At 46.4% G+C, this 27,770-nt stretch overlaps 1 protein-coding gene across 5 annotated transcripts in view; it reads left to right on the plus strand.

Annotated features, from left to right (window-relative positions):
* pcdh17 (protocadherin 17) overlaps positions 1 to 27,770 on the plus strand; it is a 202,537-nt gene that overhangs the window by 144,618 nt on the left and 30,149 nt on the right. The window contains exon 4 of one of the 5 annotated variants that reach the window (XM_072476313.1): positions 4,981 to 5,278. The exons of the other annotated variants lie outside the window; for them this stretch is intronic. Within the exon in view, the coding sequence (XP_072332414.1) occupies positions 4,981 to 5,042 (62 nt within the window). The 3' untranslated portion in view covers positions 5,043 to 5,278. Of the gene's footprint in view, positions 1 to 4,980; positions 5,279 to 27,770 lie in introns of those variants that run through there. 5 annotated transcript variants of the gene reach the window in all.

Genomic DNA, 27,770 nt, shown 5'->3' on the forward strand with positions numbered 1-27,770 from the left:
CCCAAGGATGATTTTCTTAATTGCCTATGGGTGTACCTTGAGTAACAGCAGGATTAGACTCAGCTGTACCAGCACCCACTATCTCAAAGCAGAAATGAACAGCCAACAAATGATCAATATATCAAGATGCTGGTAACGTTTTGTAAACTATATCACTGTATCTTCAACACATTCAGAAAACAGGAGATGGAATTTAAAAAGTAAGTTTGTATGGAGGAGCAGAATAAAGCAATAAAAACGATGAGAAAAATGAATATACCATAGGTAAAATTTCAAATGAATAATCTCTGTTTTGAACCTGATGATGTTTCACAAGTGAAGTTTGAGTCATCTGATTAGCAATCTCAATTTTTAATTCATGCGTGGGAAAATTAGGACATTGGAAAGTAAACCTCTTAAATATGAAATAGAACTGCCTCAATTTTTAAGTTAATTTGATACTCATCGGGCTTTAATGTGAAGCAGAATTGCACAGATCTCAAGCATTTGGGATTCATGTCCCTCTCAAGAGAATTGAGCACAGAATGCCATGTCTGTCCACTTAGGTGGACATAAAAGATCTCTTCTCTTTGAAGAAGAGCATGGGAGTTCTCCCCAGAGTCCTTGCCTTTTTTTATCCCTTAACTAACATCACAAAATAATCAGGTAGTTTTGTCATTCTGTATTTTAGGGTTTTTCTGTATAGAAAATGGCTAACGAGTTGTCCTGCATTACAACAGTGACTGCACCTCAAATTATGTCATTGGCTTTGATGCAGGTTAGGAGGTCCTATGGTTGTGAAGGATACTGCGTAACCGGAAGTCTTTCTTTATATCTATAAATTAGGTTCTATTAGGTAAGAAGGTAAACATCATAATTGAGGCGAGTTGAGGCACGATTGCAGGTTTGCCAAACAGACATAACAGTGGTAAATGTATTAATTAATTAATAATAGGTCGAGGTAATATCTTTCAGTCGGAAGATGTGAGTCCCTGTAATTAATTATCCAACTACAGAAAGGTGTTACCCAGGAATGTGTGATTTCTGAGAATGAGGTTTGTGGGAAAGTCATGAATTACTTTTTTTAAAAACTGGCATTCTTCCATTTTTTATTTGAAGTAAAATTAGCCCCCAGGCTAATTTATGCCAGGACTATCTGTGAATAGATTTAGGTGTGCATGCATATGAAGTGTGACAAATTCATGTTATACACCTTAGAAAGGGGCCTTATAATTGGGACCTAAAATCGAGTCGGGATTAGAAATAAGAAATGATCAGATTACAATAGGAATGGCTCAATGATAATTAGGTTCTGCTGTATTTTGTAAAGTGTGCTATTGAAAGTGGGCACATATGTCTTTAAAGAATAAGAAATATTAGCAATTGTATCACTCCTCAATAATCAAAATAACCTTGCTGGATTGGTAAAATGAAACTATCGAGAATTGTGGTACAGTTTGTAGTACTCTCTCCTCTGAGTCACAAGGTTCAGGGTTTGACACCCACTTGAAGACTTGGGCACCTCAAGACTGAGACTCCAGTGCAGTGCTGAGGGATTGCTAAACTGTCAGAGGTGCTGTTTTTTAGATGAGATGGTAAAACTGAGGCCCTCCCAGATGGAGATAAAATATTCCATGGTACCACCATGTAGAAGAGCCAGGGTAATTATCCCTGAGTCAAGATCACAAGAACAGATTACCTAGTCATGGCTGCGGCATTTGAAAAGTACTTTGTTGGTTTTGAGGTATTTTGAGAGAGGCTGGGATTTTTCTCCTTAAAACAGAAGATAATTGGAAGATTTAATAGAGCTGCTGAAAATTAAGAGGAATTTTAATAGAAGTAAATAAGGAGAAGCTTTTTTGCTCTGGCAGTTTTGGGTTATACAAAGGACACAGATGGAAAGTCATTGCCAAAAGAACTGAGGGAAGATGAGGAAAAATGTGTTTTATGAAGTGAGTTGTTATTTTCTGCAATGTGCTGCCTGAAAAGGTGAATGTAGATTCAATATTCAAAATGGAATTGCATATTTGAAAGGGAGTTGAGAGAATTTTTAGCTCTTTCAGAGAGCTGCTAATGTATTAATCTTAGGGTTCTATTGATAGTTACTTTAAACATTTTAATGTAGCATTCACAAAAATACTATGGTGCCGTTTATTTTCTATAGTAGGGTGGACAAAAGAGATTTGTTTTTAAAATATTGTTTCTAGCAGCAATTGAGAATGAGTTTGTTGAATTGTGTCAAGTTGATTGCGCTGAATCTAGATTCTTCAATGGGAATTATTTTTCACCATAACCTGGTTGAGAGTATGTACCTGTCCTGTGTATGGCCACAAGAGTTTTACTGACGAGACTTATTTTGAAAAATTGCTTTAGTGTTAAAGAGGAAAGGGGAGATTATGTTTGGCTTTAGATCATATAAGGCCCGAGTTTAACTGTAGGCACTTTTTCGCTCAGCAAAGGCAAGTTGATTCTCTTTATGCAGTTAACTTCAGAGACTGACATTTATGAGACATCTATGCCTCTATAGTTAGAAAGCTTTTAATTCTACTTTTGCCTGACCTATTGATACATTTTAGAGTGGAATATCCAATTGAGTTAACAAATTGACTTAACAATAAAAAATGGAAACTGCTAGAAATCTTAAACAAGCATAAGAAAATGCTGGGAACAATCAGCAGATTGAGCAGCAGCAGTGGAGAGAATAGACAAGTTATAACCACACTTGACACATTAACTTGTCCAATTTGTCCACAGATGTTGCCTGATTGGTTGAATGTTTTCATCTTCTCATGTTTACATTCCACAAATTGGCTAGTTCCTTTTATAATAAAAAATAATAAATTATTCTCTTAAAATAAAAATGTTTGATGCATTCATAAGGAGCGCGATTTACAGGCCGCGTCCTGCTGTAATCGAGGTGTGATGTGGCAGGTAGATCCCGGCAGAGGCCTCTCTCGGGATTCCAGACGGTCGTTACGCCTCGCGAGATCTCATGAGACGTCACAATCTGGATCCTGCCGATAATGGGCTGGATCCAGACTCGCATAGGTAAGTGAGCTTAAAAACACAGTTAACTACATTATGCCGGATCGCCAAGGAGACTTGGGGGGTCTCCCAGACAATTGGAGGCTCCCGGGTGGTTGTCTGCTGGTCAGGCTAGCATCTTGGCACTGCTGGTGCCACCTGGGTGCCAGGCTGGCAGTGCCAAGCTAACATTTTGCCTGCGCTGGGGACAGGGCCGGGGCTGTTCTGCCCATCTAAGGTGGGGTATTCTGGGCACAAGGACCCCCTGTAGGTGAGTCGGGGCATTGGGGGGGTCGGGGGGCCGCATCGGGATGTTGAGAGATTGGGGCGCCATTTTTAAAGTGGAACTCCTCAGTGCAGGAAATTATGCTCAGTGCGGTCTCTGGGGAGCAACAGAGTACCGTTGGACAGCAGCACCTGAATGGCCTGGCTAATCCTGCCCAGAGCGGACCCTGATTTTTAAAATTAAATCGTGCCCATGATATGACTTTGTTTAACATGTTAATGGAGATATTAAGCAGTTTATTTTAAGCATTCTCAAACTAATATTTCACCAGCAAACTGGAATTTTTATGGCCAAAAGTAAATCCTTTCGTAAGAGGAGGTGGAAATTATATTTTATTCTTTGCCATAATGTCTCTGATTAATACATACTGAATTGGCAGGAAAAGCCACACATTTCATACCTACGGGGAAGGTAGCTTGGTGTAGAGATCATATTATAGAAGTAGATTAGTTTTATTGTATAGTTCATAAAACCTGGTAGATGACCTTTTTACCTGTTTTTCCTAAATGTAATATACTGTTGGGGTAACTAGTAAACTATCACTCATTAAACTGACTTAAACCTGTGGAATGTTCCAGAACTTCCATGAAATATTTCAAAAAACATCAGGGCACACATTTGTGTTTTAGCATTCATCAGTTTTCAGCGGCAAAATTTTCCCAGAGGAAGTGTTATGAACACTGCCTGATAAGAAATCTAAAGAAGCAATAATAATAGGAGTTAAAACACGATAATACCGACATATGAAATGCAGACTTGGCAGACATACAGCATCAACTAGAATGGTGAGATACTGAGCGTGCCAAAATATCACTTTACCATGATGTTCAAAATACACATAATCTGCTAATCCATGTTGAACTAATCCTGCTTTTATCGCATTACTATGCTAAAACTCATGTTTAGATATGTGCACCATGTATAGGCTTTTTTTCTCCTCAGAGGGATTGTTTCTACTTGACTTAACTGCCAGTTGATTCTGACAAATGTGCTTTTGGGTGAATATATCGCACTTCAGATATTATTAGATGACCTAGCCAAATAATTGGTTTGGGTATTTGAGTGCAGTTTTAAGTAGATACCTCCTGATTAGACATGGTACTAATGTATGAAAAGAAGGCACCCAGTTTTAAATGGAGCCAAATTATCTTCTAGAGTAAAATTATTACCATCACAATGAAATTATTTGGGGCTAGATTTTTGCCATGGAGGCGGTGGTTTGCTCAAGTCCGGCCTGCTGCCGCCAGATACAGTTTGGATTCAGCCACAGAGGCAGATGATTTCTGAGGTAGCCTGGTGCAAGAATCCTTCCTGGTTATTTCCTTTGTTCCCTTTTATTTTGTTTTTGTTAATCGGGATGTACCTTTAAGCAGAAGATTCAAAGTTGAAAAGCCTGCTTGCCAGGATACTGTATTCCCAGGTTTTGTATTTTAGAAAAGTGAAGCCAGACTCTTCTCTACTGAATGGATCTTGGGAACCAGCTTTGGAGGGAGTTGGTTTGATTAGTTAACTGGCAACCAGTGGCTTGGCCAGGGCAGTGCTCTGCTTGACAAAGGTAAGTGATTGGTTCCTGCATGTTGCTTTCTGAGAGAATTTAGCAGAGGTGTTTAGACCTTGGAAATAAAAGGAACTCACTCTTCCTCTCTCCTGTTTGCTGAAGTGAAAGAACTGCTCTGTTGTTTTGAAAACAGTGAATGCCTGGCAGTTCCTTTGCTGTAAACCTGAAACGATGCTGAGTCTGCAGAGAAAGTAGACACCCTTGCCAGAGAAAACCATCTCAACTCTAGAGGGAGAAGAACAAAAATGAAAGCCTGAACTTCAGAAAGACATTGAATGGAAGTCATCCCAATGCATCATCCTTATCCTTTTTATTAATATTTTCTTTCTCTTTCCATCTCTGTGTTTGTCTGTTGTTAGGAAGGTGTTGGGAAAGGGGCAGTATATAGTCAGTTACATTTTCTACCCATTTAATTATAATACTGTACATAATAAAAGGTTACTTGAGTTTTAAAGTTACAAACCTGGTGACTAGTTTATTGGACTCAACCAAGGACCTTGGGTAATTTAAATAAAATCTGTGTTGCAACTCCAGGTCAAGTGGGGCTGGAATTTAAAAAGAAACTTGACAGGATGTGGCCGTTGCTGGCTAGGCCAGCATTTTTGGACATCCGTAATTGCCCTGCAGAAGGTGATGGTGAGTTGTCTTCTTGAACCACTGCAGCCCCTGAGGTGTAGGTACACGTACAGTGCTGTTAGGGAGGGAGTTCCAGGATTTTGACCCTGCAACAGTTTTATAACAGGCTGTTAGGCCTTTCCCTTCCCACTCAGCCCCATGTTGTCATATATCCACATGCTATCATGCCAATTTCATGGCCATTCATACCCCTCTGCCACCTCATATCCCCCAGGCTTCCTCCATAGCCACTCACCCAATATCCACTATGGGCAGATCTCAGGAGCCATGTGAAGATGAAAAAACAAATAAACTTCAAAGGAAGCTCTCACTCATACACACCTCATACTAAAAAAAAATCTAATTCATGAAACCTATTCAAAAATTTTAAATCCATTAGGTCAATCTGTTTACAAATCAAATGAACTTTTATTCATTAACCACATCAAAGATAGCAAAACATTTAATGTCCCTTTAAACCTGTCAGTCAAAATGTGGATTCAGCCCTCCCACACCACCACCACCGAGAAGTAGTTTAGGAGATTCTGAAACCTAGTGAAGCATTCATAATGTGCCCAGCTATAATATCAGCACCTGGGAAATGTCAACAATGAAGTCTTTTGAAACTGCACGATTAGGTGGTAAAATTTTTTCTAAGCCTGCCTATCAATTCACTCCTGCAGCAGGGGTTAGTTTTTCTACACCAACTGACAGTTGCAGAGGGTTATTTGTTCATATTTAAAGAGCTGACGATTTAAATAATTTCAGGCTATGACACTTGAACAGACTTTATCCCCTCTTCAAGAGTATTTACATCTCCATGAATTCCTGAATCCCATTTCGATCAAAGACCCTGTAACAACAAAAATGGAGTCTGTTTGAACTCAGCACTAATTTAAAATGGTTGTGCTGAATTCAGGTTTCCCACCTTTCTCTCGCTGCCCAGGCAACAAATTGGAATCTGTTGGAAATGGGGCCGGAACTTCTAAATTCAGGTTTTATCCACTATTTTAAATGCCTCCAGAGTCGACCCAATTTCACGAACATCTGGCCCTTGAAAATTGGGCCATTGGATCATTAGATCAAAGAGTTCCACATGGCTTCATAAATGTGACCCAAGGATGAATGAGACTGACACTAAGGTGCGAGGTATCTTGTTTTGTCATGAAAGGTGTTGTAATATGCAATAATCTATAAATTCACCTGAACACCACAGAGTCTTGGGCCATCAGAAAGCACACGGTCCTCAGAAGCCATATATTTACGGCCAGGCATCATATTGGGAATGGGAAAAAAATCATCATCCAGTGCTTATAGTTGAACCAGCCATCAGAGCCTTTGGTTATGAGCTATCGCAAACTGCATGATGCTTTACACACAAACATAGGGGCCGGGATTCTCCGAAATCCCGGCCAAGTACTGACGCCAGCGTCAAAACCGGCGCGAGCGATGCCGGCGTCAATGGGCCTCCAGGCCCAGGCATTCACCCCTTTCCCAGGGCTAGAACAGCGGCGGAGTGCTGTGCGCTGCTCCGGCGCCGAAAGCCGGCGCACCACGGCCGGTGCGGGTCCGCGCATGCGCGTGCGTTGCCATCTCCGCACCGGCCCCCAGGCAATATGGCAGAGCCCGACAGGGGCCTGGCGCAGAGGAACATATAGCCCCCCCCTCCCCCAGAATGAGCCCACCCGCCAATCGGTTGCCCCCAATCGCGGGCCTGACTACCGTGGAGGACCCCCCCCCCCCCCCCGGAGTCGGCTCCTTCCTGCCCCCTCTACCAGGACGGCCCCCGTAGCCTGAAAGCCGAGGTCCCGCTGGGTAGGACCATATGCAAACAACGCCAGTGGAACTCGGCGGGCACTCAGCCCGTTGAGCACGGAGAATCGCCGGGGAGGGGGGGGGGGGGGGGGGGGCGCTTTTAACGGCCCCCGACCACGCTGAAGAATCGGCGGCCCAGCGTCAGAGCCGTGTGGCCAGATTCGCACCCCCCCGCCTCCCCCAGCGATTCTCTGACCCAGCGAGGGATCAACGATTCCCGGCCATAAACTATGAGCAGAAGTTATCCATTTGGCTCCTCGAGCATGCTCTGTCATCCAATAAGATCATGGTTGACTTGTTTATGTTTTGAGTTCCATATTCCCATCTACCCTCGATAACCTTTGATTCTCTGCCTAACAGGAATCTAACTACCACCGCCTGAAAAACATTCAGTGACCTTGCTACCACTGCATTCTGATGCAGAGAGTTCCAAAATCTCACATTCCTCTGAGAGAAAAAATTCTTATCATCTCTCATTTAAGTGCAATCCTTAATTTAACAACAGTACCCTGTCGTTCTGGACATAGCCACAAGAGAAAACATTCCTTCCACGTCCACCTTGTCAAAACCATTCAAGATCTTGTATACTTCAATCAAGTCACCTCTTATTCTTTTAACCTCCAAAGGAAACAAACCCACCCTGTTAAACCTACCCTCATAAGACAACCTACACATTCCAAATAGCAATCTAGTAAACCTCCTCTGATCCCACCTCTTCCTTAAATGAGGAGACCAAAACTGCGCACTGTATTCGAGATGTGGCCTCACCAATGCCCTGTATAATTGAAGCACATCATCCTTACCTTTCTGGTCAATTCCTCTCCTAATAAAGGATAGCATACCATTGATTATCTGCTGCACCTACTAACTTTTTATAACTCATGCAATGGAACACATTTTTTAAAAAAACTGTTAAATACACAAAGAGCTTGCCCGGAGGTTCTCCCAGAATTGTCCTTCCCCACCTCCACTGTCAGATTATTCCCTAGCCTATGTTTCCCATCTTGGTTTCCTTTTTACTGGTTGGTTGTTCATAGCACGTCAGCATTGAAATGAGACCAAATGCCCAATATATGAGGCACCTCGGAATTGATCACACAGGCCTAAACCACACCTAAAAGAGACACACCTAAATTTCTATCCATTGTGTTGAATAATGTCTTCCTTTAGCTGGGTGACATTATTTTGAAGTCTTCTTCAGTCTTTCAGTACCATACACTTTCTTAGGCCTTCACCAATGCTGCTCAACAAGTAGACCATGTTAGAATGCTCTTGTGATAATTTAATGTAATGTGCTGGAGAATGTCTGAACCCCTGAATTAGTGGAAGCAAGAAGAGGATAGTCCTATGGAGCATCAAGTTAGCAAGCCCAAGGACAAGAGAGCTGCATTTATTTTTGAAATCTCACATAAGAAATTCCTGAAGCTAATGAGTGAAATAATTTATTGGAAAGCAGCTTGCAAACTTCCAAAAAGGAGGATCTACAAAGTTTGGCTTGGTAGTAATGTACATATCGGGATTCAATGTGATCTGATGATTCAGGCAATAACGGTGAACAGACTTTGTGTCATCTTTCATGTTGAGTGAAGAAAAGTGGTCCGTCGTTGTGGTGAATTGAGGATAGCAAGGTCATGAAAATCACCGATTGCGTCTACTGATTGATATGGAGTGCCCTCACCTCATGAAAGCAAAACAGGTCCATCTTAATAGGAAAGGACAGAATAGGAGTAGAAAAAAATTAAATAAGGAGTAATTTAATTTGAGTTTTCCACTTATTAAGAAAGCATCTCTTTTGTTTTCTCCCCCCCCCAATCCATCCTTCTTTATGAGGATAAATCATTTGGATTTGCATTTTCGATCAAATTGCTTTTATTTTAGACATTTAGGGCTGAATTTTAATTTTCCAACTCACTGACTGGGAGGTTGGCGGCGCGATGGGAACACAGAAGTTTCAGCAGGGCATGTCCATGATTTCTCCTCCTGTTGTTTCTGTCTTCACTGTTGTGCAACACATTGCAAGGCGCAGCAGACTGTTACTGCTCTCAAAACCTTGGCTGGTAATACTGAAGGATACCTCCTTTATCTGTAGAAGCACCCTGTCATGTCTTCAGCACCCTAATTGCTTGCTCAGTTAAAACACTTGTGCACATGTAGTTTCTGTTGTACCTTTCATGAGTGTCCTTGGTTGGGCTTCTCAAAGGTGTTAGCAGCCACATCATTAGTCATCCCCTAAATCTGCTTTGAAGCGTGACGAGTGTCCATTACTACCAAGCCAAACTAGTGAAGTGTGGCTAGACATGAACACATCATAGTAGCTTTTTTGGTACCTTGCACCGACTTGATGGTCTTTCAGTGGTTACAGACCAGACCTCGAATGGAGTGGAATCCTTTTCATTGGAGGGAAATGCCAGAGTGACTTTGGGACGCCTGATTGCCACTTGTGTGCAATATCTGACTCCCTGGATCTGCAGGAACCCAGCTAGTGTAGCAAATGCAAATGCCCTCTTGTTCTGACTGGGTTGACCAACAAGGAAGTGCTGGCACCCATCATCTATGATAGTGCCTTGAATGCAGCAAATTGTGAGATTCACCATCAGCCTGGAAGGAACTGGAAGCAAAGAAAATCGGAGACCGTCACTGGCAATGCATCCCCACCTCGGAGGAGGTTTTCTTCCAGGAGGCTTAAAATGTCGGTGACTCACTAATGGGAACATCTGAGCTTCCTGTGGCTTTGATGCTCAGTCATGTCCAGGAAGCTAATGCTCTGTCTGTATACCATGTGCTGGTGTGTGACCTTGTGTGAGATGGAGTTGTGTGCTCATCGATTTTGTCCTGTGGTGATAAAGAAACTGAAAGGTTGAGTTAGGGAATTTCAGAGGTTAAAGGCAACGCAGCTGAAGACACAGCTACTATGATTAACATCCAGGATACACAAGCCCAGAATTTGAGGGGTGCAGACATTAGGGAGGGTTATGGGGAAGGAGAAGATTACAGAGGTGGGGAAATTCCTGTTCCTGTTTTCGGCAGGTGGAAATGGCAACGGGGACAAAGAATCGTGGGGGAGTCACAAAGCGGGTTTTACCCCAGCGGGATTTCCCCACTCAATTATACCCTGCTCTTCCTAGTGATGTAAGAGGGTTTCAGCCATACAGTGACAGGAACCACATTATAACACATTTAAATTTAGTTATTGGGCCTCCGCGCTGTAGCAACCTCCCCAGGTAAGAAGTCGGATCCTTGACCCACCCGCCCCTGCCGTGTGACATCACATTGGCGGGGTTTACAACAGGTATATTTTAGAGATTTCTTTTAAATTTAGATTATCCAATTCATTTTTTCCAATTAAGGGGCAATTTAGCGTTGCCAATTAACCTATGCACATCTTTTGGGTTGTGGGGGCGAAACCCACAAAAACATGTGGAGAATATGTAAACTCCACACGGACAGTGACCCAAAGCAGGGATCGAACCTGGGACCTCGGCGCCGTGAGGCAGCAGCACTAACCACTGCGCCACCGTGCTGTCCTGAGTTTTTATTTTTTACAGTTATCATATTACACGAAACAAAAAGGATAGCCATAGGTAATGATGGATAACAGGTGCAGCACACAATAGTCAGTGCAAGAATTGGAACAAATAGGACCGGATAAATAAGGGACAAAATCCCCAACATACACCCTTCATGGATTCAAGGCATGTCTGCACCAGAACAGGATACAGGCTACATCACAGACCTACATCATACTCATAGCTACAAAACAAAATGACAGAAGGAAGAAAACAATATCCCAAGAACCCCACAGCTAAAGGGGCAATTGACTAACACTCATCACGCAAATTACACTCGTCTCCAGGCCAGAACAGGCAACCATGCTATAACTACAGGAAGATGAGGGGAGGACTGGGCACCACCAAGCGTCAAATCTCAACCCAGGTCTACCATTGGAAAAGAAAGGATACATCAATCCAAGGAGCAGCAGGATACTGATCACTGATCCCGGAGCCAAGCTTGGCCCAAACCTGCATTGTCACCAAATAGAAATTCAGGAGAACTAAGCCCCAAGGATTACCATCACACTCAGTCAAAGAGAGAGACGCATATCAGGAGAAACAACTGAAGTCCCAGCCCTCGACAGGCTAATACACCGTCCACCTTGGCCTGAAAAAGGAAAGGCGCCAAACAAAAATAAGAAACTAACTCACACTAGGGTTCCTTCCTCAAACGTAGCGAGAACAGAATTAATGCTACCAACCCTTATGCTCCACGCCTCATCCCGCTCTGGCTCTGCTCATCCTCCCCAAAGTACACAGAAGGTTTTGCACAGATCTCAAACTCAGCATTCAGCGTAACATGATATAAACTTATTAAATCAGGATAACCAACGGTGTAGGACATCACACTCAAATTATTCACTTCCCTGCAAGGAAATATATTGATAACATCGGGTGGCACAAATGGATAGCACTGTGGCTTTACAGCACCAGAATCCCAGGTTTGATTCTCCGCTGGGTAACTGTCTGTGCAGAGTCTGCACGTTCTCCCCGTGTCTGCGTGGGTTTCCTCAGGGTGCTCTGGTTTCCTCCCACAGTCCAAAGACGTGCAGGTTAGGTGGATTGGCCATGATAAATTGCCCTTCGTGTCCAAAAAGATTAGGAGGGGTTACTGGGTTACGGGGATTAAAAAAAACCAAAAACAATAATAATTACTTATTGTCACAAGTAGGCTTCAATGAAGTTACTGTGAAAAGCCCCTAGTCGCCACATTCCGGCGCCTGTTGGGGGAGGCTGGAACGGGAATTGAACCCACACTGCTGGTCTTGTTCTGCATTACAAGCCAGCTGACTTAGCCCACTGTGCTAAACCAGTCCCTGTGTGGGTGGAAGTGAGGGCTTAAGTGGGTCGGTGCAGACCCGATGGGCCAAATGGCCTCCTTCTGCACTATATGTTCTGTGTTCTATAACAGACAATACATTATCAGGAAGCAAAGTCCAGGATACCAACTGAGATGCAATGCCGTCATCAGGATAAAGACTTCTCCACCAGCGCACAAAGAAAGTAGCATCAAGGAGAAGCAGGATCAAAAATGGTGAGCAATCTTCAGGATCGTCCACAGATTCCAACGATCGAAGCACAAAACCTCATCTCTTCCAACACCCTGTCTCCATACGGCCCACAACCAAGGCTACAACAGGAGGGATGACCCAACCTGCTCAGAATCTCCAACCCCTCTAAATCAACATCAGGAACAGGACAACACAGGACCTAGTGTCGGGAGGCCAATCCCACACCTGGCCTCAAAGACAGGATTAAATATGTTCCATCGATAGTGCTCTCGCTGCAACAGTAATCGCCTCGTGCGCCTCCAATACCTCCATAAAAAAGTCTTGCACCTCTTGAAATTGGGCTTTGACGCCCTGCACCGCAGAGCCGAGACCTTCAGATGGATTAATGTCATCATAAGCAGCTAGCATCCTTCGATACACACCACGCTGTCAGGGCAGGAGACATCTCAAAAGTAGTTGTGCCACTGAAGACAAGGACCCATCCCAACTCCTTCCAGCCGCCACAGATCAATGAGGATTTAAGCATTTTGTCTCTGCTCAATAGTGCCAAAACACTGGCCAACAAACCTCGGAACAGAGTAAAAACTATGTAAACTAGGAAAAGACATAAAATAAATGTGCACACAGATTTTAAAAAAGGTTAAAAGATAAGCAGAGCCTGAACTCACGAAAACGCAGCCGCTCCTGGCTCACATCACGTGACTCCCCTTTACAGATTTCTAAAAATGGGGAACTGCCGAACAGAACCCACCGGGGGTGCACAGGTGCAGCCCTCAAGGGGAGAGGGTCATGCCGGGGAAAGTGCCCGGGCAGTTCCAGAGCTTCCGTGTACATGGGGGGAGGGGGTGGGCGGGTAGATTTTGTGATGGTGGGATTCCATGGTGGTCGGGGGGGGGGGGGGGGGGGGGGGGAGATTATGGGGTGGGGGAGGGGTGTTCTGTTTCTGTGGGGGTTTGGGTTTTTGTACTTTATTTTTTACATCCTCGCCAGCATGATATGTGACCCGCCTCCTAGATTCTTTTTTTAAAGTGTTCAAAAATGCAGCGGGAAAAAACAGTAGCTCAGCCAGCGAGCTACACATTGCTTTACACACCATAGTAAACACTTTTGAAAACAGAGAGAACATTCCGCCCAAGGTTAGGGAGGACTGAGGCTCAGGAGGGATTTGGAAACGAGGATGAGAATTTTAAAATTGAGACATTGCCGAACCTGGCGCCATTGTAGGCCAGCAAGTAGAAGGTAAAGGCACCATAGTCTCAGATGATCATAGGCTGCTTTCCCCTCAGAGGGGGGAGCTGACAGGCCGTAATTTAACCTGAGGATCACCACCCTCAAGCGAAGAGCAAGGTTGAGAAGGCGGGCTTTCATTTTGTTTTGAAAATGTATTTGTTGAGTGTTTTTCATTTAATACAATACATAATTTTAAAAATCTGTGCAAACCAAATATAATTTACAAAAGCCAAACATTAGAAATAACCCCCAAAACCCAAACACCCTTATCCCCCCCCTACGACTCCCTTCCCCTGTTTTTTATTGCAAAGAATGTTTTCTTTCTTGGATTTTCATTATCATACAAAGCAAGGTCGTATAGTGACACATATATTACATAGTGATAAATCAATGCTAGTTGGCTGCCCGTATTTACAAACTTTCGGTCTGTGGGGAGTGGTGCCCTCCCCTGCAAAGTGTGTGATTGGCGCATGTGCCTCCCTCTTTTCTCCTCCCCATCCCTCCTTCTCCCCTTTCGTTGGTGCTTGTGGTCTCTCTGTGGGACCCCATCCCCTTTGCTCTATTGGCTGTTGGCTACAAATGGTCCTGGTGAATGGCCTCCATATCTTGTGATTGTTGCAGATGGGGGCCATAGTGGACATTTCAGTCAGACCTAAGTGTTGTCTCAATTGATTCCACGTCCGGAGCATGGTTTTTACCACTGGGCTTGTTGAGTGCTTGGCTGGTGGGGATGGGAGTGCTGCTGTGCCCAGGGCCCAGAGGAATATCCCTGTGCAGGAACTCTCCTCCATTTTTACCCATTCTGTTTCTGGTTTCTTTACTGGTCCCTCACTTTTTCTGCTGTGGCTGCTCAGTGTTAGGATTTCACGTTTTGGAGGGCCAGGCCCCCCATGCTTATCGTTCTTTGCAAGACTTTTTGGGGCTCCTTGGACTCTTCCTCCCCCACACACAATACCCATGATCATTTTGCCTACTGTGTTAAAGAGGGCCTTGGGTATGGAGATCGGTATGGATCTGAACAGGAAGAGGGACTTGGGCAGTACGTTCATCTTGATCGTCTGCAGCGTCCCTGCCAGGGAGAATGGGAGTGTGTCCCAGCTCTTCAGGTCCTTTTTAACTTCCTCCACCAGATTTGCCAGATTCCATTTGTGGATCCGTGGCCAGTTTTGATCCCCAAGTATCCCCAGGCTTGTTTAAATGGCAATGCCTCCAGCTCTGCCCTCTCCCATGAGGGTTCACCGGGAAGATTCTGCTTTTGCTCAAGTTGAGTTTGTAGCCCGAAAAGGCTCCAAACTCTTTCAGGAGTGCCATGATCCTTTCCATGATGCTTTGTGGGTCTGCAGCGTAGAGGAGCATGTCATCCGCATAGAGTGAGGCTCTGTTCTCTTTGTCTCCCCTCCAGATCCCCTTCCAGTTTTTTGCCAATCTGAGTGTGATCACTAATGGCTTGATTGCCAGGGCAAATAGCAGCAGTAACAGCGGGCATCCCTGCCTTGTGCCTCTGTGCAGCTGGAAGTACTTAGAGCTGGTGGTGTTAGTCCGCACACTCACCGTGGGAGCACTGTACAAAAGTTCCACCCATGCTGGGAACCCTGCTCTCAGCCCAAAACACTCCAGTACCTCTCGGAGGTACTTCCACTCGACTATGTCGAAGGCCTCTGCATCCAGAGAGATGATCACCTCTGATGATCTCCCCGGATGGAGTTATTATCCTATTTAGCAGGCGCCTGATGTTCAACGTTAGCTTCCTACCCGTAACAAAGCCCATCTGGTCCTCTGCAACCACCTCTGGTACGCAGTTCTCCACTCACCTGACCAGGATTTTGGCCAGTATTTTCATGTCTACATTCAGCAGTGAGATGGGTCTCTAAGACCCGCAATTCTGTTGGGTCCTTGTCTTTCTTGGGTATCAGCGAGATTTTGGCTGGTGAAGGAGGCAGAGCACTTGTTACTAGCAAGTCTGTGAAAATCTCCCACAGGTGCAGGGCCAGTGCCATTGTGAAGTTTTTATAGAAGTCTGTCGGGAATCCATCTACTCCCGGCGCCTTCCCCGCCTGCATGGAGTTGATACTCTCCATGACTTCTACCAGTTCTAATGGTGCTTCCAGACCCCATTTCCTATCCTCCCCCACGACAGGCATGTCCAGTCCATCAAGGAACTGCGTCATCCTCAAGTCCCTCTCGGGGTGCTCGGAGGTGTACAGCCCCCGGTAGAAGGTATTGTTAACCTTTTCCTGCTCTGCTACCAGTCTGCCTTTGTTGTCCCTAATCTGTGCTATTTCCCTCTACTTTCTCAGCTGGTGAGCCAGCAGGCAGCTGGCTTTGTCTCCGTGTTCGTAGAAGGTCCCCCCGTGTTTGACGGAGTTGGTGCACTGCTTTCCTCGAGGAGAGCAGATCAAAGTCCATTTGTAGCTTTTTCCTCTAAGGTCGGGGCCATGGAGTATCGTCGGTCTATCTCCAGTATGGAGCCGACTAACTGCTGCCCTCTATTGCTTGTCTCTATGTTCTTTACAGGCAATAGTCTCACCCCTGATCACAGCCTTTCACACCTCCCAGAACGTGGAGGGTGAGACCTCCCCATTCTGGTTATTGGTAATATACCCATCTATGCCTTGTGATATTTTCTCTCTGAAAATCTCATCAGCAAGGAGCGCCATGTCCAACCTCCAAGGGAGGCACTGGGCATGGCCCGTCTCCAACCTCATATCCATGAAATGTGGATCGTGGTCACAGATCACGATCGTGGGGTATTCTGCTCTTATCCCTGGAAACACCAATTTCCCCACCACAAAGACGTCTATGCGTATATATATCTTATGTTCTTGGGAGAAGAGAGAGAACTCCTCCTCAGGGTGTGTAAACCTTGATGGGTCCACTGACCCCATCCTCTCCATAAATGTGCTGAGTTCTTTCGCCATGTTAGAGGTCTTCCTTGTTTTGGGGTTCGGCCTGTCTGTCCATGGGTCCTGTACACAGTTAAAGTCCCCTCCCATGATGAGTCGGTGTGTGCCTTTGTGGGGGACTTCCGCCATGGTCTTTTTTATAAACTCTGTGTCATCCCAGTTGGGAGCATAGACATTTACAAGGGCCACTGGCAGGGCAACGTGGTGGCGCAGTGGTTAGCACTGCAGCCTAACGGCGCCGAGGTCCCAGGTTCGATCCCGGCTCTGGTTCACTGTCCGTGTGGAGTTTGCACATTCTCCCCGTGTTTGCGGGGGTTTCGCCCCCACGACTCAAAGATGTGCAAGGTAGGTGGATTGGCCACGCTAAATTGCCCCTTAATAGGAAAAATGATTGGGTACTCTAAATTTATAAAAAACAACAAGGACCACTGGTGCCCCTTCCAGGACACCCTGACCATGACATACCATCCCCCTGGGTCCATAATCGTCTTCGTCGCCATAAACACTGTCCTCTTATTAAACAGTATGGCTACCCCCTAGTTCTTGTCCCGTAACAAGAGTGGTACATTAGTACAACCCAGACCTTTCTTACCCGTAGTCGTTCCTTCTCCGTCAGGTGTGTCTCTTGGAGGAAGTCTGTCGGCTTTCATACTTTTCAGGTGGGTGAAGACTCTGGATCTTTTCACTGGGCCGTTAAATCCCCTGATGTTTCAGGTGACTATTCTAATGGGGGGTTTCTGTTGCCCCCCTTTCCCCCCTTATGGGATCAACCATGCTTACCTTGTGGATGCACCCCTGCACTCCGGGGGGGGGTTCCTTTTGTTAGGGGACCAGCCAAAATAGCTGCAGTCACCGTACTCACCATGAGGCCGGGACCCGGTATGGTTTCCCTTTGTCAAGGGGCCACCCAACATGGCTGCCAACTATGTGTATGCCATGTGGGTGAGCCCTTGCACTCCAGGGTTTCCCTCCAAAGTGGCTGCTTACTGTGCCAACCGGTTCCCTGTTGCCATGTGTGGTCTGTTGTAGCCTGCCTAGAACCCTCTCCCCACCCCCCCCCTCCCCACCTGATCCTTTGTTTCCCCTATGGTTGTGCATCTCCATCCCCCACCCTCTTCTCCCCTCCGCCACTGTCCTCCCTTCTCTACCTCTCTGCTTATTTACCCCCTCTTGTGCTGTTTACCCATCATTTCCCCATGTCGCTAGGCGCTCTGTCCCCTGCGGGAGATGCGCCCCACCCCACCTCATGGCGCTAGCTTTCCCACTAGTGTGGTGGCCCCCCTCCTGGGGTCAGTCTGAGCCTCTCCCTCTTCCTCTTTCTCCTGCGCCCCAATGCCCTCACCCCCTCCTTTCTGTGCCTTAGTTTTCGACTTCAGAACGAGGTGGTACTGATCTGCGCAAAATGCCTTTCAGTCCCTCAATTTCTCAGGGTAATGGCTTCACCTTTACTTCCGCTGCTGCTTTCCCAGCCCGTTATTTTGGACGAACTTATCCTCTTTCAGGTGCGGCCGGGGTTTCCTCGCCTCATGGATTTGCTGTCTCGCTCACTGGTTTCTCTAGGCTTCTGTTGCCTCTCGTTTCCTTGTGGCCTCTGGTGCAGCTGTTATTCAGCATTTCGGTTAATATTTTACATCTTCGTTTATAGGTTGAAGAGGGTGATACGGGGTTGTTTTTTTCGGTTCTGGCAGGCTATTTTTGGTTAAAAGTGCCTAAATTTGATTTCGTAGGAAGTGAGCCACATTCAGCACATCCCTGTCACCGGAAGTCATCGAAGGCGGGGTTTCATAAGGGTGCTAGGTGAAAAGAGTTGGTGTGAGTTAGGACATGGGTAGTAGAGTTTTATGTGATCTCAAGTTTATGAAGGATTGAATATGGGAGGTCAGCTAGTAGTGTGTTGCAATAGCCAAATTTAGAGGTAATGAAGGCGGAGGAAGGTTTCAGCAGCGAGATGAGCTGAGGCAGCAGGAAAGTCTGGTAAACCATTAGAATCATTGAATTTACTGGTGATCTGAGTTCCACTTTACATGGTAAGGTTTTGTGCTAGAGTCCCGTATTTGTCTCGGAGAACCAGAACCACAGAATCCAGTATCACGGAATCCCTGCAGTGCAGGAGGAGACCATTCGGCCCATCAAGTCTGCACCGACCCTCTGATAGGGAACCCTGCCTAGGCCCACACCCCCGCAAACATTTACCTACCTAACCTTTGGACACTAAGGGGTAATTTAGCAAGGTCAATCCACCTAACCTGCACATTTTTGGACTGGAAGAAAACCGGAGCACCCGGAGGAAACCCACACAGACACAGGGAGAACGTGCAAACTCCACAGAGAGTCACCCAAAGCCGGAATTGAACATGGGTCCCTGTTTCTGTGAGGCAGCAGTGCGAACCACTGTGCCTCCATGCCGCCCCACAAGCATAATTCTGCAGAACAGAGAAGAAATCTCAGGAATCCTACAGATTATTGGAAGCCTGGCTGATTATCCTCAAAACCACGCCAGAAAGCAGACAAAAGCAAAAACAGTCAACAAGAAATTATTGAGTGGCGGTAGAAACTATCTTTGCAAGAGAACAGCCATTTACAGCTCTCAGGAACAAGATAAAGGTGTTGAAGGCCATTAACCATATCTACTTATCCAAAACGCTTCATAGCAAGAACAAAAATATATTGAATTCCCAAAGAAAAGTTGAGAAAAAAATGTTCAAGTACACTCAAGCAGCCAGACAATATTTACAATTAAAACATGGAGAAATTTAGTTGAGAAGGATTGGATTGTTGTATGCCAACTTCAAGATTCAACATCCTGAGAACAGGCACAAAAACATCGAAAACGTTTTCAATAGTGAAGAATATTTGGCTGATGCTGAGGAAGAGAGGTAATAGCGTAAATAAGGGCGGCACAGTAGCACAGTGGTTAGCACGATTTCTTCACAGCGCCAGGACACCAGGTTTGATTCCTGCTTGGGTCACTGTTTGTGCGGAGTCTGCACATTCTTCCTGTGTCTGCGTGGGTTTCCTCCGGTGCTCCGGTTTCGTCCCACATCCAAAGATGTGCGGGTTTGGTGGATTGGCCACGCTGAATTGCCCCTTACTTGCCAGAAAAGGTTATGTAGGGTTACTAGGTTACGGGGATAGGGTGGAGGTGTTGGCTTAGGTAGAGTGCCCTTTCCGAGGGCTGGTGCAGGCTTGATAGGCCGAATGGCCTCCTTCTGCACTATAAATTCTATGATTCTATAAGCAAAGTCGTGATACAGGAAAAATTCAAAGAAAACCCATCATCAGGTCACTGTTCGAGTAGCTCCAGAAACTAGATCAGGAGCACCACAGTGCATGTCAGGGAGAGTGTTGGTTTCAAGAGGCAACTGGCAATGCAAGAGGCAAACCGCTGAGGTATAGGAAAAATCACCCTGTAATTTTCTATCCAATTCCCAAACAATCATACATGTAAAGCAATATATAGGCTGCGAAAATGAACTCTGCCTGTCGCATTTCATCTGAAGCCTCGAGGTCAGTAAAAGGTATGTGCAGCCCTTCCAACCACTTCCAGCTTGGGTCGCAAGACCCTTCCATGCTGGAAAGGATATTGGCATGGGCATGCCATGCATGCGCCAGAATTGGCATGGGTGTGGATTCTTTGGGAGGGGTTGGGGTTGTTCAGTGGACTGGAGCGTGTCAAACCGGGAGTCACCCCTGGGCCGGGGTTGAGGGGCTTTGCATTGGTGAGGCCTTCACGCCATCTTTAAATATTGTGGAGACGTATAATAGGAGCAACCACAGCTGCAGCCTGTCTGTCCTACCAAACTTCCAGGACATGCTGCGGCTTCTCTCATAAAAGTCAATTTCACCCCCTTCGATCGTGAGCAGCCTCTAGCTTTACAGCTGAAGGTTATTTCAAATGTGGAATTAGCTTGGTTAGTTGTGATAGCACTTCACGATCCTGAATTCTCAAATGCCTCCTTGATGGCTATGTATCAGTGGATGATTAGTGGACTGCATGTCCAGCAACCTTTGATGCCTGAGCAGTGTGCGTGGACTCTAGGAGTGTCAGAACAATAGAGGCCGCTGCCGACAATCAGACAGTCAAGCAGGGCTTCAGCACTGAGTATCCTCTCGCGACCAAAGGGTAAGTGCGTGGATGGAGGGCAGCTGAGCATACCCCACACCCCACCACCATCTAATGTTGCCGGCAGAGGTCTGGGGTCTAGGGGTTCCCGATCTGACCGGAAGTAAGTGCGTAGAGTGAGGTTTGCCAGCACAACTGGCTCTCTGGATGGCACTCTGAAAGAAGGCCGGACAGTCATGTAAGGATGGGGGAGGCCTGGGTATTTGAGCGTCCCGAGATTGGAGCCCTAAATGATTGTCGGTCTCCCTCCTCCAATTTCTTCCAGATACAAAAAATGTTTGCTTGTGTGGAACCCGCGGAACCTGCCCTCTCTTTGCTTATGCCAGCCAAGGCGGGCAGACGCTGTACAAAGCAGCAACGCCAATGCAGGCTAGAGGCAGCACCACATGTGCAGAGGGCAGCTGCACAGCCTGAAGACGCAGCCGCCCATCAGGCAGATGAGGGGACCAGAAATGGAGTCCAGCAACGGCCCAAGATGTACAGGCATCATGGGTCATTCCAGGGCCCGAGCAGAGATCTGTGTGGCATAATAATAATCTCTTGTCACAAGTCGGCTTACATTAACACTGCAATGAAGTTACTGTGAAAAGCCCCAAGTCACCACATTCCAGGTACACAGAGGGAGAATTCAGAATGCCCAAATTACCTAACAGCACATCTTTCGGGACTCGTGGGAGGAAACCGGAGCACCCGGTGGAAACCAACGCAGACACAGGGAGAACGTGCAGACACCACACACACAGCCACCCTGGCGCTGTGAAGCAATAATGCTACCACTGTGCCACACAAGAAATCTCCGTCCCTTCCACTTGGCAAAAGCCACTGATTGGTTTTGATTGCTTTTAAAGCTGCACAAAGGCTCTCTGAATTGTTCACTCCATCCTAGCGGTACCAAGGTGTCAGGCTGGCATTGTGTCTGCTCAGGGATTGGGCCCAGTGGTTCCCTGCCCGTGTGAAGTGGGGTGCGGGTGGGTCTGAGGACCCCCTTGTAGGTGAGTTGGGGCATTGGTCCCGGGGTCATGTTGGGGGGGTTGAGAGATCAGGGCGCCAGGGATCCCAGGAATTTTGTACGGGTGGCCGCTTCCTCTTGTGCAGCTGGCTGCAAATCATGAGATGGATCTGCAAACAGAAAAGAGGGATGAGAATCACCAAATAGTGGAAAACTTATACACTAGCTGGTGACAGAGACTGCCAGGTTGCGGTGCTGCATGTTTGAGAAGAGAAAAAAGATATATAGGAAGAAGCCACTACTGCACTTTCTCCGCCAGCAGATTTTCCATCATTAGTGTCCCACCACACACTGTCCCAGTAATCTCCAAGGCTCCTTCACCCAGCTGAGTGAAGGCTTCTCTGTTGACTGGCCCTCTCCAGTCTGGTCCACATCCAATTGCTCCTTACCAATTTGTTTTGCAGGTAGAGCTTAGTGCCTGAGGGTGTGGTTCTTCGAAAGGGATACACAGATGTTGTGAAGCGACTTCATAGAGTCTGTGCATTGAAAGAAGCAGGACGCTGTGAATAAGTAGCTGGAGGTGGGAATTAGCATGAAAGTGTGGCCTATATGAAAGGTGAGAGTAGTTAGTGGAGGAATAAAATATTATTACTGTCCCTGCCACTTAAACCACCAACCATTACATTGGGCATTCATTTTAAATCCAGTGAATTGTGCAAACCATTTTCCATTATGAATATTGTTAATTACAAAGTCAGCATTTAAACTTGCCAGCTGTTTCGGTAGAAACAGGTGTTCAGTGAGTAGTTTGCACCTCGTTAAGGTACAATTATAATGAATCACCTCTAAACGGTGTCGGATACAAGTTAGCAGCTTAGCATATTCTCTCTATATATTGGGTAGTGAATTAGGAGTTGCCTGATAAATAAAACAGCAGAATTTCCACAAATGTTTTTTCAGCCATGCTGCCAATTCCAATACTTCATTGCAATGAGGCCCATTCCGACACATCTTTGATTCAGAGCTGGGTTTCCCAAACTTTTCGAGCCCGGAATCCCGAGTGACCTCCCAAGAGCATCGGGGAACTCCAAGCATTCTCATATCAATGTCCCTTTATTGCCACAAAATAGGTGTGAACACACAAATCAAATGTAAACAAGCCTTTTCCAGCTATAATTCTGCAAATATAAGGAATTAGGAAGAGGCAAACAGCCACAGATACATTTGCCAACTACAAAGTCTCATCACATTAACACCTGGCCAAGCCACCCTCCCTAGGCCCCTTAACATGAAGCCCTGAAAGTAGTACCCGCTTTAGGAGTAATCTAAAAAGTTCTCTTGTTAAAAAAAATTAAGTCGTACCTTTTGTTATTTTTAACTGGAGGAGTGATGCTGGAATGCTGATACTCATGTCGAACACAAGCACCTCCCTCTCCTTCACACACACTTACGATTTCCTGGGCTGGATTCTCTGCCGGCAGGATGCTCCGTTTTGCCAGCAGCCCGGAGGTTTCCCAACTGCATTGTGCTGCCCCACAATGGGAAACCCCATTGAGCAGCCGGCGTAATGGAGCATCCCGCCGGCAGGGTGAAATAGAAATGGGGTGTGGCGGGGCGGAGAATCCAGCCCGTCTCACATACACACTCCCATGTCTCCCGCTCCCATATACAAGCACCCATGTCTCCCACACACACATACACCTCTCTCTCAGACACACCACTCCCACACACACGCACACCCCTCACACACACACACTCACCTGTCTCCCTCACACACAAACACCCTCCTCTCACACACACTCATTCCTCTCTCTAATGCTCCGGGGCCCCCACCTTGAGGCCTGTGACGGACCCCTGCCTCGAGGCCCATTCCATCTCCCTGCCTCAAGGCCCGGTCTGTCTCGCTGCCTCAAAAGGGTTTGCTTTTATTTTGAGTGTTCAGAAGAATTGTTAAGATTGAATGGATTGTTGCATGATTGTGGCAGGTGCCCAGTAGGGGAGAGCGAGCAGTTGGATTTTTAGTGGAAGCAAGTGGATTGTTTGGCGATCGCAGGGATTGTTGGGAAGTGTGGCACTGTTGGGTAATTTCTGGGAATTGGGGTGTTTTTTCAATTTGGGGATGTTGGTGGGTAGTCAAAGGCAGGGATGATCCTGTGGACCGATCTCCATCTGAAGAGAACCTGATAGCAAGACCATGGGCTGGATTCTCCATCCCGGACCACGTTCCCCAATGGGACGGAGAATCGGGTGTCAAGGCAAAATCGCACAATGCTCCAACCCCCCTGCTGGCGGCGGGAACAAGCCAGCGGGAGCATGGGAATAAATGCAAATGGCACTTAATGACCCATTTACATCTATGCTCCAGACTCCTGCGATTCTCTGGTCCCTCCGGAAAAGAATCAAGGGCGGGATTCTCCCTTCTGACGGCAGAGTGCTGACGCCGTCGTAAAAACCGGAGAGTTTAACGACGGCGTCATCGGACCACTAAGTGTAGCGATCTTCTGCCCTACAGGAGGCCAGCACGGCACTGGAGCGACTCACGCCACTCCAGCTGCTGATACCGGCGCCAAACATGCGCCGCGTGTCTGCGCATGCGCGCTGCAACCGGCGCGCATGAGCACTGCGACCACCGTGAACTCGCGCATGCACGGTACCTTCCTTGTCCGCGCCAGCCCCGACGCAACACGGCATAGGGCTACAGGGGCGGGCGCGGAGCAAAAGAGGCCCCACCAGGAGAGGCCGGCCCACCGATCGGTAGGCCCCGATCGCGGGCTAGGCCACGGTGGAGGCCCCACACCCCCACAGGCCACCCCCGACAGGATGGACGGCGAGGTCCCGCCGGGTAAGACAACATGTAAACGGCACCGGCGGGACTCGGGCTTTCTTGGTGGCCACTCGGCCAATCCCGGTGACCGAAGAATCGGCGGACTGGCGTCGTGGCGGCATCTCGCAAATCGTGCCCGACCCAGCGATCTCCAAACCGGCGCGGGCTGAGAGAATCCTGCCCCATGTGCATCATGTGGTTTTTACCAGCGTGGTCCTGAAGTGGTGGACCTCACAGTAGGCCCAGGGGACTGATGTCTGCCACGCCAGGGCCACGCTGGTAGAGACCATCTGAGGGCCACCCCTCCAAACAATGTATTGCCTGCCCATGCCTCCTATTCTGCCAGACCCTCCCCCCCCCCACCCCCACAGAGACCTCTGTAATGGGATGACCCCCCCCACAGGAACCCCGGTAATAGGGGTATCCCCCAGGACCGTTGTAGTAGGGGGACACTCCCTGGAACCCCTGAAATAGGGAGACCCCCCAAAGGGACCCTGTAAAAGGAGACCCCTCACGGGGACCCCTGTAATAAGTGAACCCCCCCCCCCCAGACCCCTGTAATAGGAGCTACCCCACCCCCCTAAGGGAGCCCTGTAATAGGGAAACCTGCCACAGGTACCACTGCAGCAGAGAGAATCCCCAACCCCCTCTATTGATCCCCCCCATCCCCACACACACATTCAGACCCCCTGTCCCCAGAAAAGGGACCCCTGTCTGGAACTAGAGATTAGTCCAGACAGGACATGGGGATGCATTATAGCTGTAATACTTATCTTGCAGCTTCACATGTCCATTCCTGGAAGGAGAGCAGCTGTGCCTGCATCTGGTTCCCATAGATCCATTAGCTGCAAGCCATTCAAGCATTTCCAGCAGTGGTCTGTGATTGACAGCTTCTGCAAACTATCTGCAACTTTGATCCATTCATATCCCTTTGGTTCAGTGGCCTATGTGGTGAAACCCCAATGTTTGTAAACATTAACCACATCAAAGAGAGCTTGTGTGTTTGGGGTGCACTTAGTGCTTGGAATGCAAGGAGGATCGTGGACCTCCTGCAATTCATCTCTAGCAGGAGACCGTCTCCCAAACAGAGAATCTATCCCCTAGTTCTCACTTTTATTGTTCATGTAAAAACATTGAACCTTTTCTGGTACTTCATCTATGTTTTGCGATGATGCTTGTGGTGTTGACATTCTCAGTCACCTCCTTCTGTTGCAGCATTTACTTTGGCACTCAAAAAGACAGCAAAGGCATGCTGGGCTGAATGGCCGCCTGTGTTGTAAGACATGATTCTGTGAAATTGACAAATCCATAGTTGTTAAACTGTTGTTCCCTGATTTGACAATACCACACTTCAGCCATTCAAAATCAGAATTCAGAAGTATTTACTATTCAAATGTTATCATCACCAAAACAGAATTTGTCCTGCAGCAGAAACAGGATCATATCTTGTCTGTTTTAATCGTAGATGCCACTATTGTGCTTGTCAGTGGAATAGTGCTAGTTGTGCTTTAAATTCCTATTGTTTCCATGCCTGAAGCAATGCAAATAACCTATACCGTGCATAACAATAATAATTCCACACTAGCCTTGGGGCATGTTTTAGAGGGAAAAGTACTGTTGCTTCTGCCTGATGGGTTTTCCATTTGATCTCTTGACTTATTCAGGGAGGTAGCTGCTGGAGTATAGTTCGGAAACGGCTAAAGAAAAAAACCTCTGCAGCAAAAAGAACATACAGCTGAAAGTGACAAAATATAGATACATTTAGGCACATGTAAGGAACACCTCAGTGTTTCAGCAAATCCTCACTGAGGACACCAAGGTTCTTTCATTGAGGCTTACTTCAACAAGGTGCAGAGCATGGAGTATTGCCAATCTCTGCAGGAGGAGCTTCCCGCAGAGAAGTGGAAATTTGTGTTCCAGTGGGTTGAGCGATGTTGACAGATACCTGGGAGAAAGTAACTGGCTCACTTCCTTTCGCACAATGATAATGTGTAGTGTGCATGTGGCATTGCAGAGTTAATGTTAGCCTACTTGTGACAATAAAGATTATTATAAAAGATTATTATAGAAGCAGATGGAAAACAAAACTGTCAAAACGGTGAGAACAAAAAGTCAAGAGGCTGGGAATTTCCTCAAGAGTTGTTTCCACTGCTATAACTTTTCCAGGAGTGCATAGGAAATTCTTGACAAAGTTAGGATTGCAGAGCAGGAGCAGCTCTTAAGGAAATTCTCAGTTATGATTGTACGGGTAATTTGATCTCCCATTGATAGAAGGCAGGTTATTATGACTGCTATAAAGTATATTTTATGCAATTTTTTAATATGTTTTATATTTTTTACTCATCATTCAAAAATGGGCAGAATTTAATACAATTTGGAGACAGGAGGGTGTGAATTAGAAAAGCGTTTTTTTTTAAAGTAGCTATACTTGGATTCAAGTGAGAAACACAAAATAATATTGAGTTAGGGCAGTAAAATAAAGTAATATAAGTAAATCAAAGTAAACTAATGTTAATGTAAGGGAAGTAAAGTTAAGACATGGCAGGGCAGCTCGTTTGTGTGGAATGCGTGGCCTATGTAATATGTAGGAAGTCATGGATACTACCAGTGCCCGAGACGACCACATGTGCAGGAAGTGCTGCCAGCTGCAGAAATTTGGGCTCCAGGTTTCAGGGCTTAAACGGTGGCTGGAGTTACCGTAGCACAGCAGCAAAATGGTTTGGGCAGAGCCAAGGTATATTTCCTCAAATGGGAAAGGTAGGGCAAACAAATCCTGCGATCGATTGGTGAAAAGCGAGATAAAAATTAATATAAAGAAGAAAAAGTATATTTATGATAGGCGTTGGATAGAAGATACATAATTTAAATGTGGCAACATTCTGGTGAATCTCCTGCACCCCCTCCAGTGCAATCTCATCCTTCCTATAATAAAGATGACCAGAACTGCACAGAGTAATGTCATAACCTGCCGCATCAGGACTTACGGGGTGGGAATGATTGCCTTCCCCGTGTCCCTTGTGGAGTACGAACTTCCTCGTTAAGTGGGCGGGAAAAATCAATCTATGTTGTATATAAGGTTGGCCAGTTCGGTACCGACCGTTAACACCGGTTGGGGACTACTGGGAGCTGTGTATGATCACCTTGTAAATAAACCTGATACAACCTGATTTCTTTGATACAACTCAGCGTGGGCACTCCGTGACCTCATAAAAAATACTCCAGCTGTGACCTCACCAAAGTTCTGTACAACTCTAACATAACATGACCTCCCTGCTTTTCTAATCTCTACGTCAACTTGTTCCATATGCCTTTTTCATCACTCTATTAACCTGCCCTTGTTCTGATTTAGTGCTTGTTCCAAGTTAGAAGTTTGTTCCAAACTTGGAAGCATTGTAAATTCTG

The sequence above is a fragment of the Scyliorhinus torazame genome, chromosome 15, assembly GCF_047496885.1.
Source record: "Scyliorhinus torazame isolate Kashiwa2021f chromosome 15, sScyTor2.1, whole genome shotgun sequence".
NCBI lineage: Eukaryota > Metazoa > Chordata > Chondrichthyes > Carcharhiniformes > Scyliorhinidae > Scyliorhinus > Scyliorhinus torazame.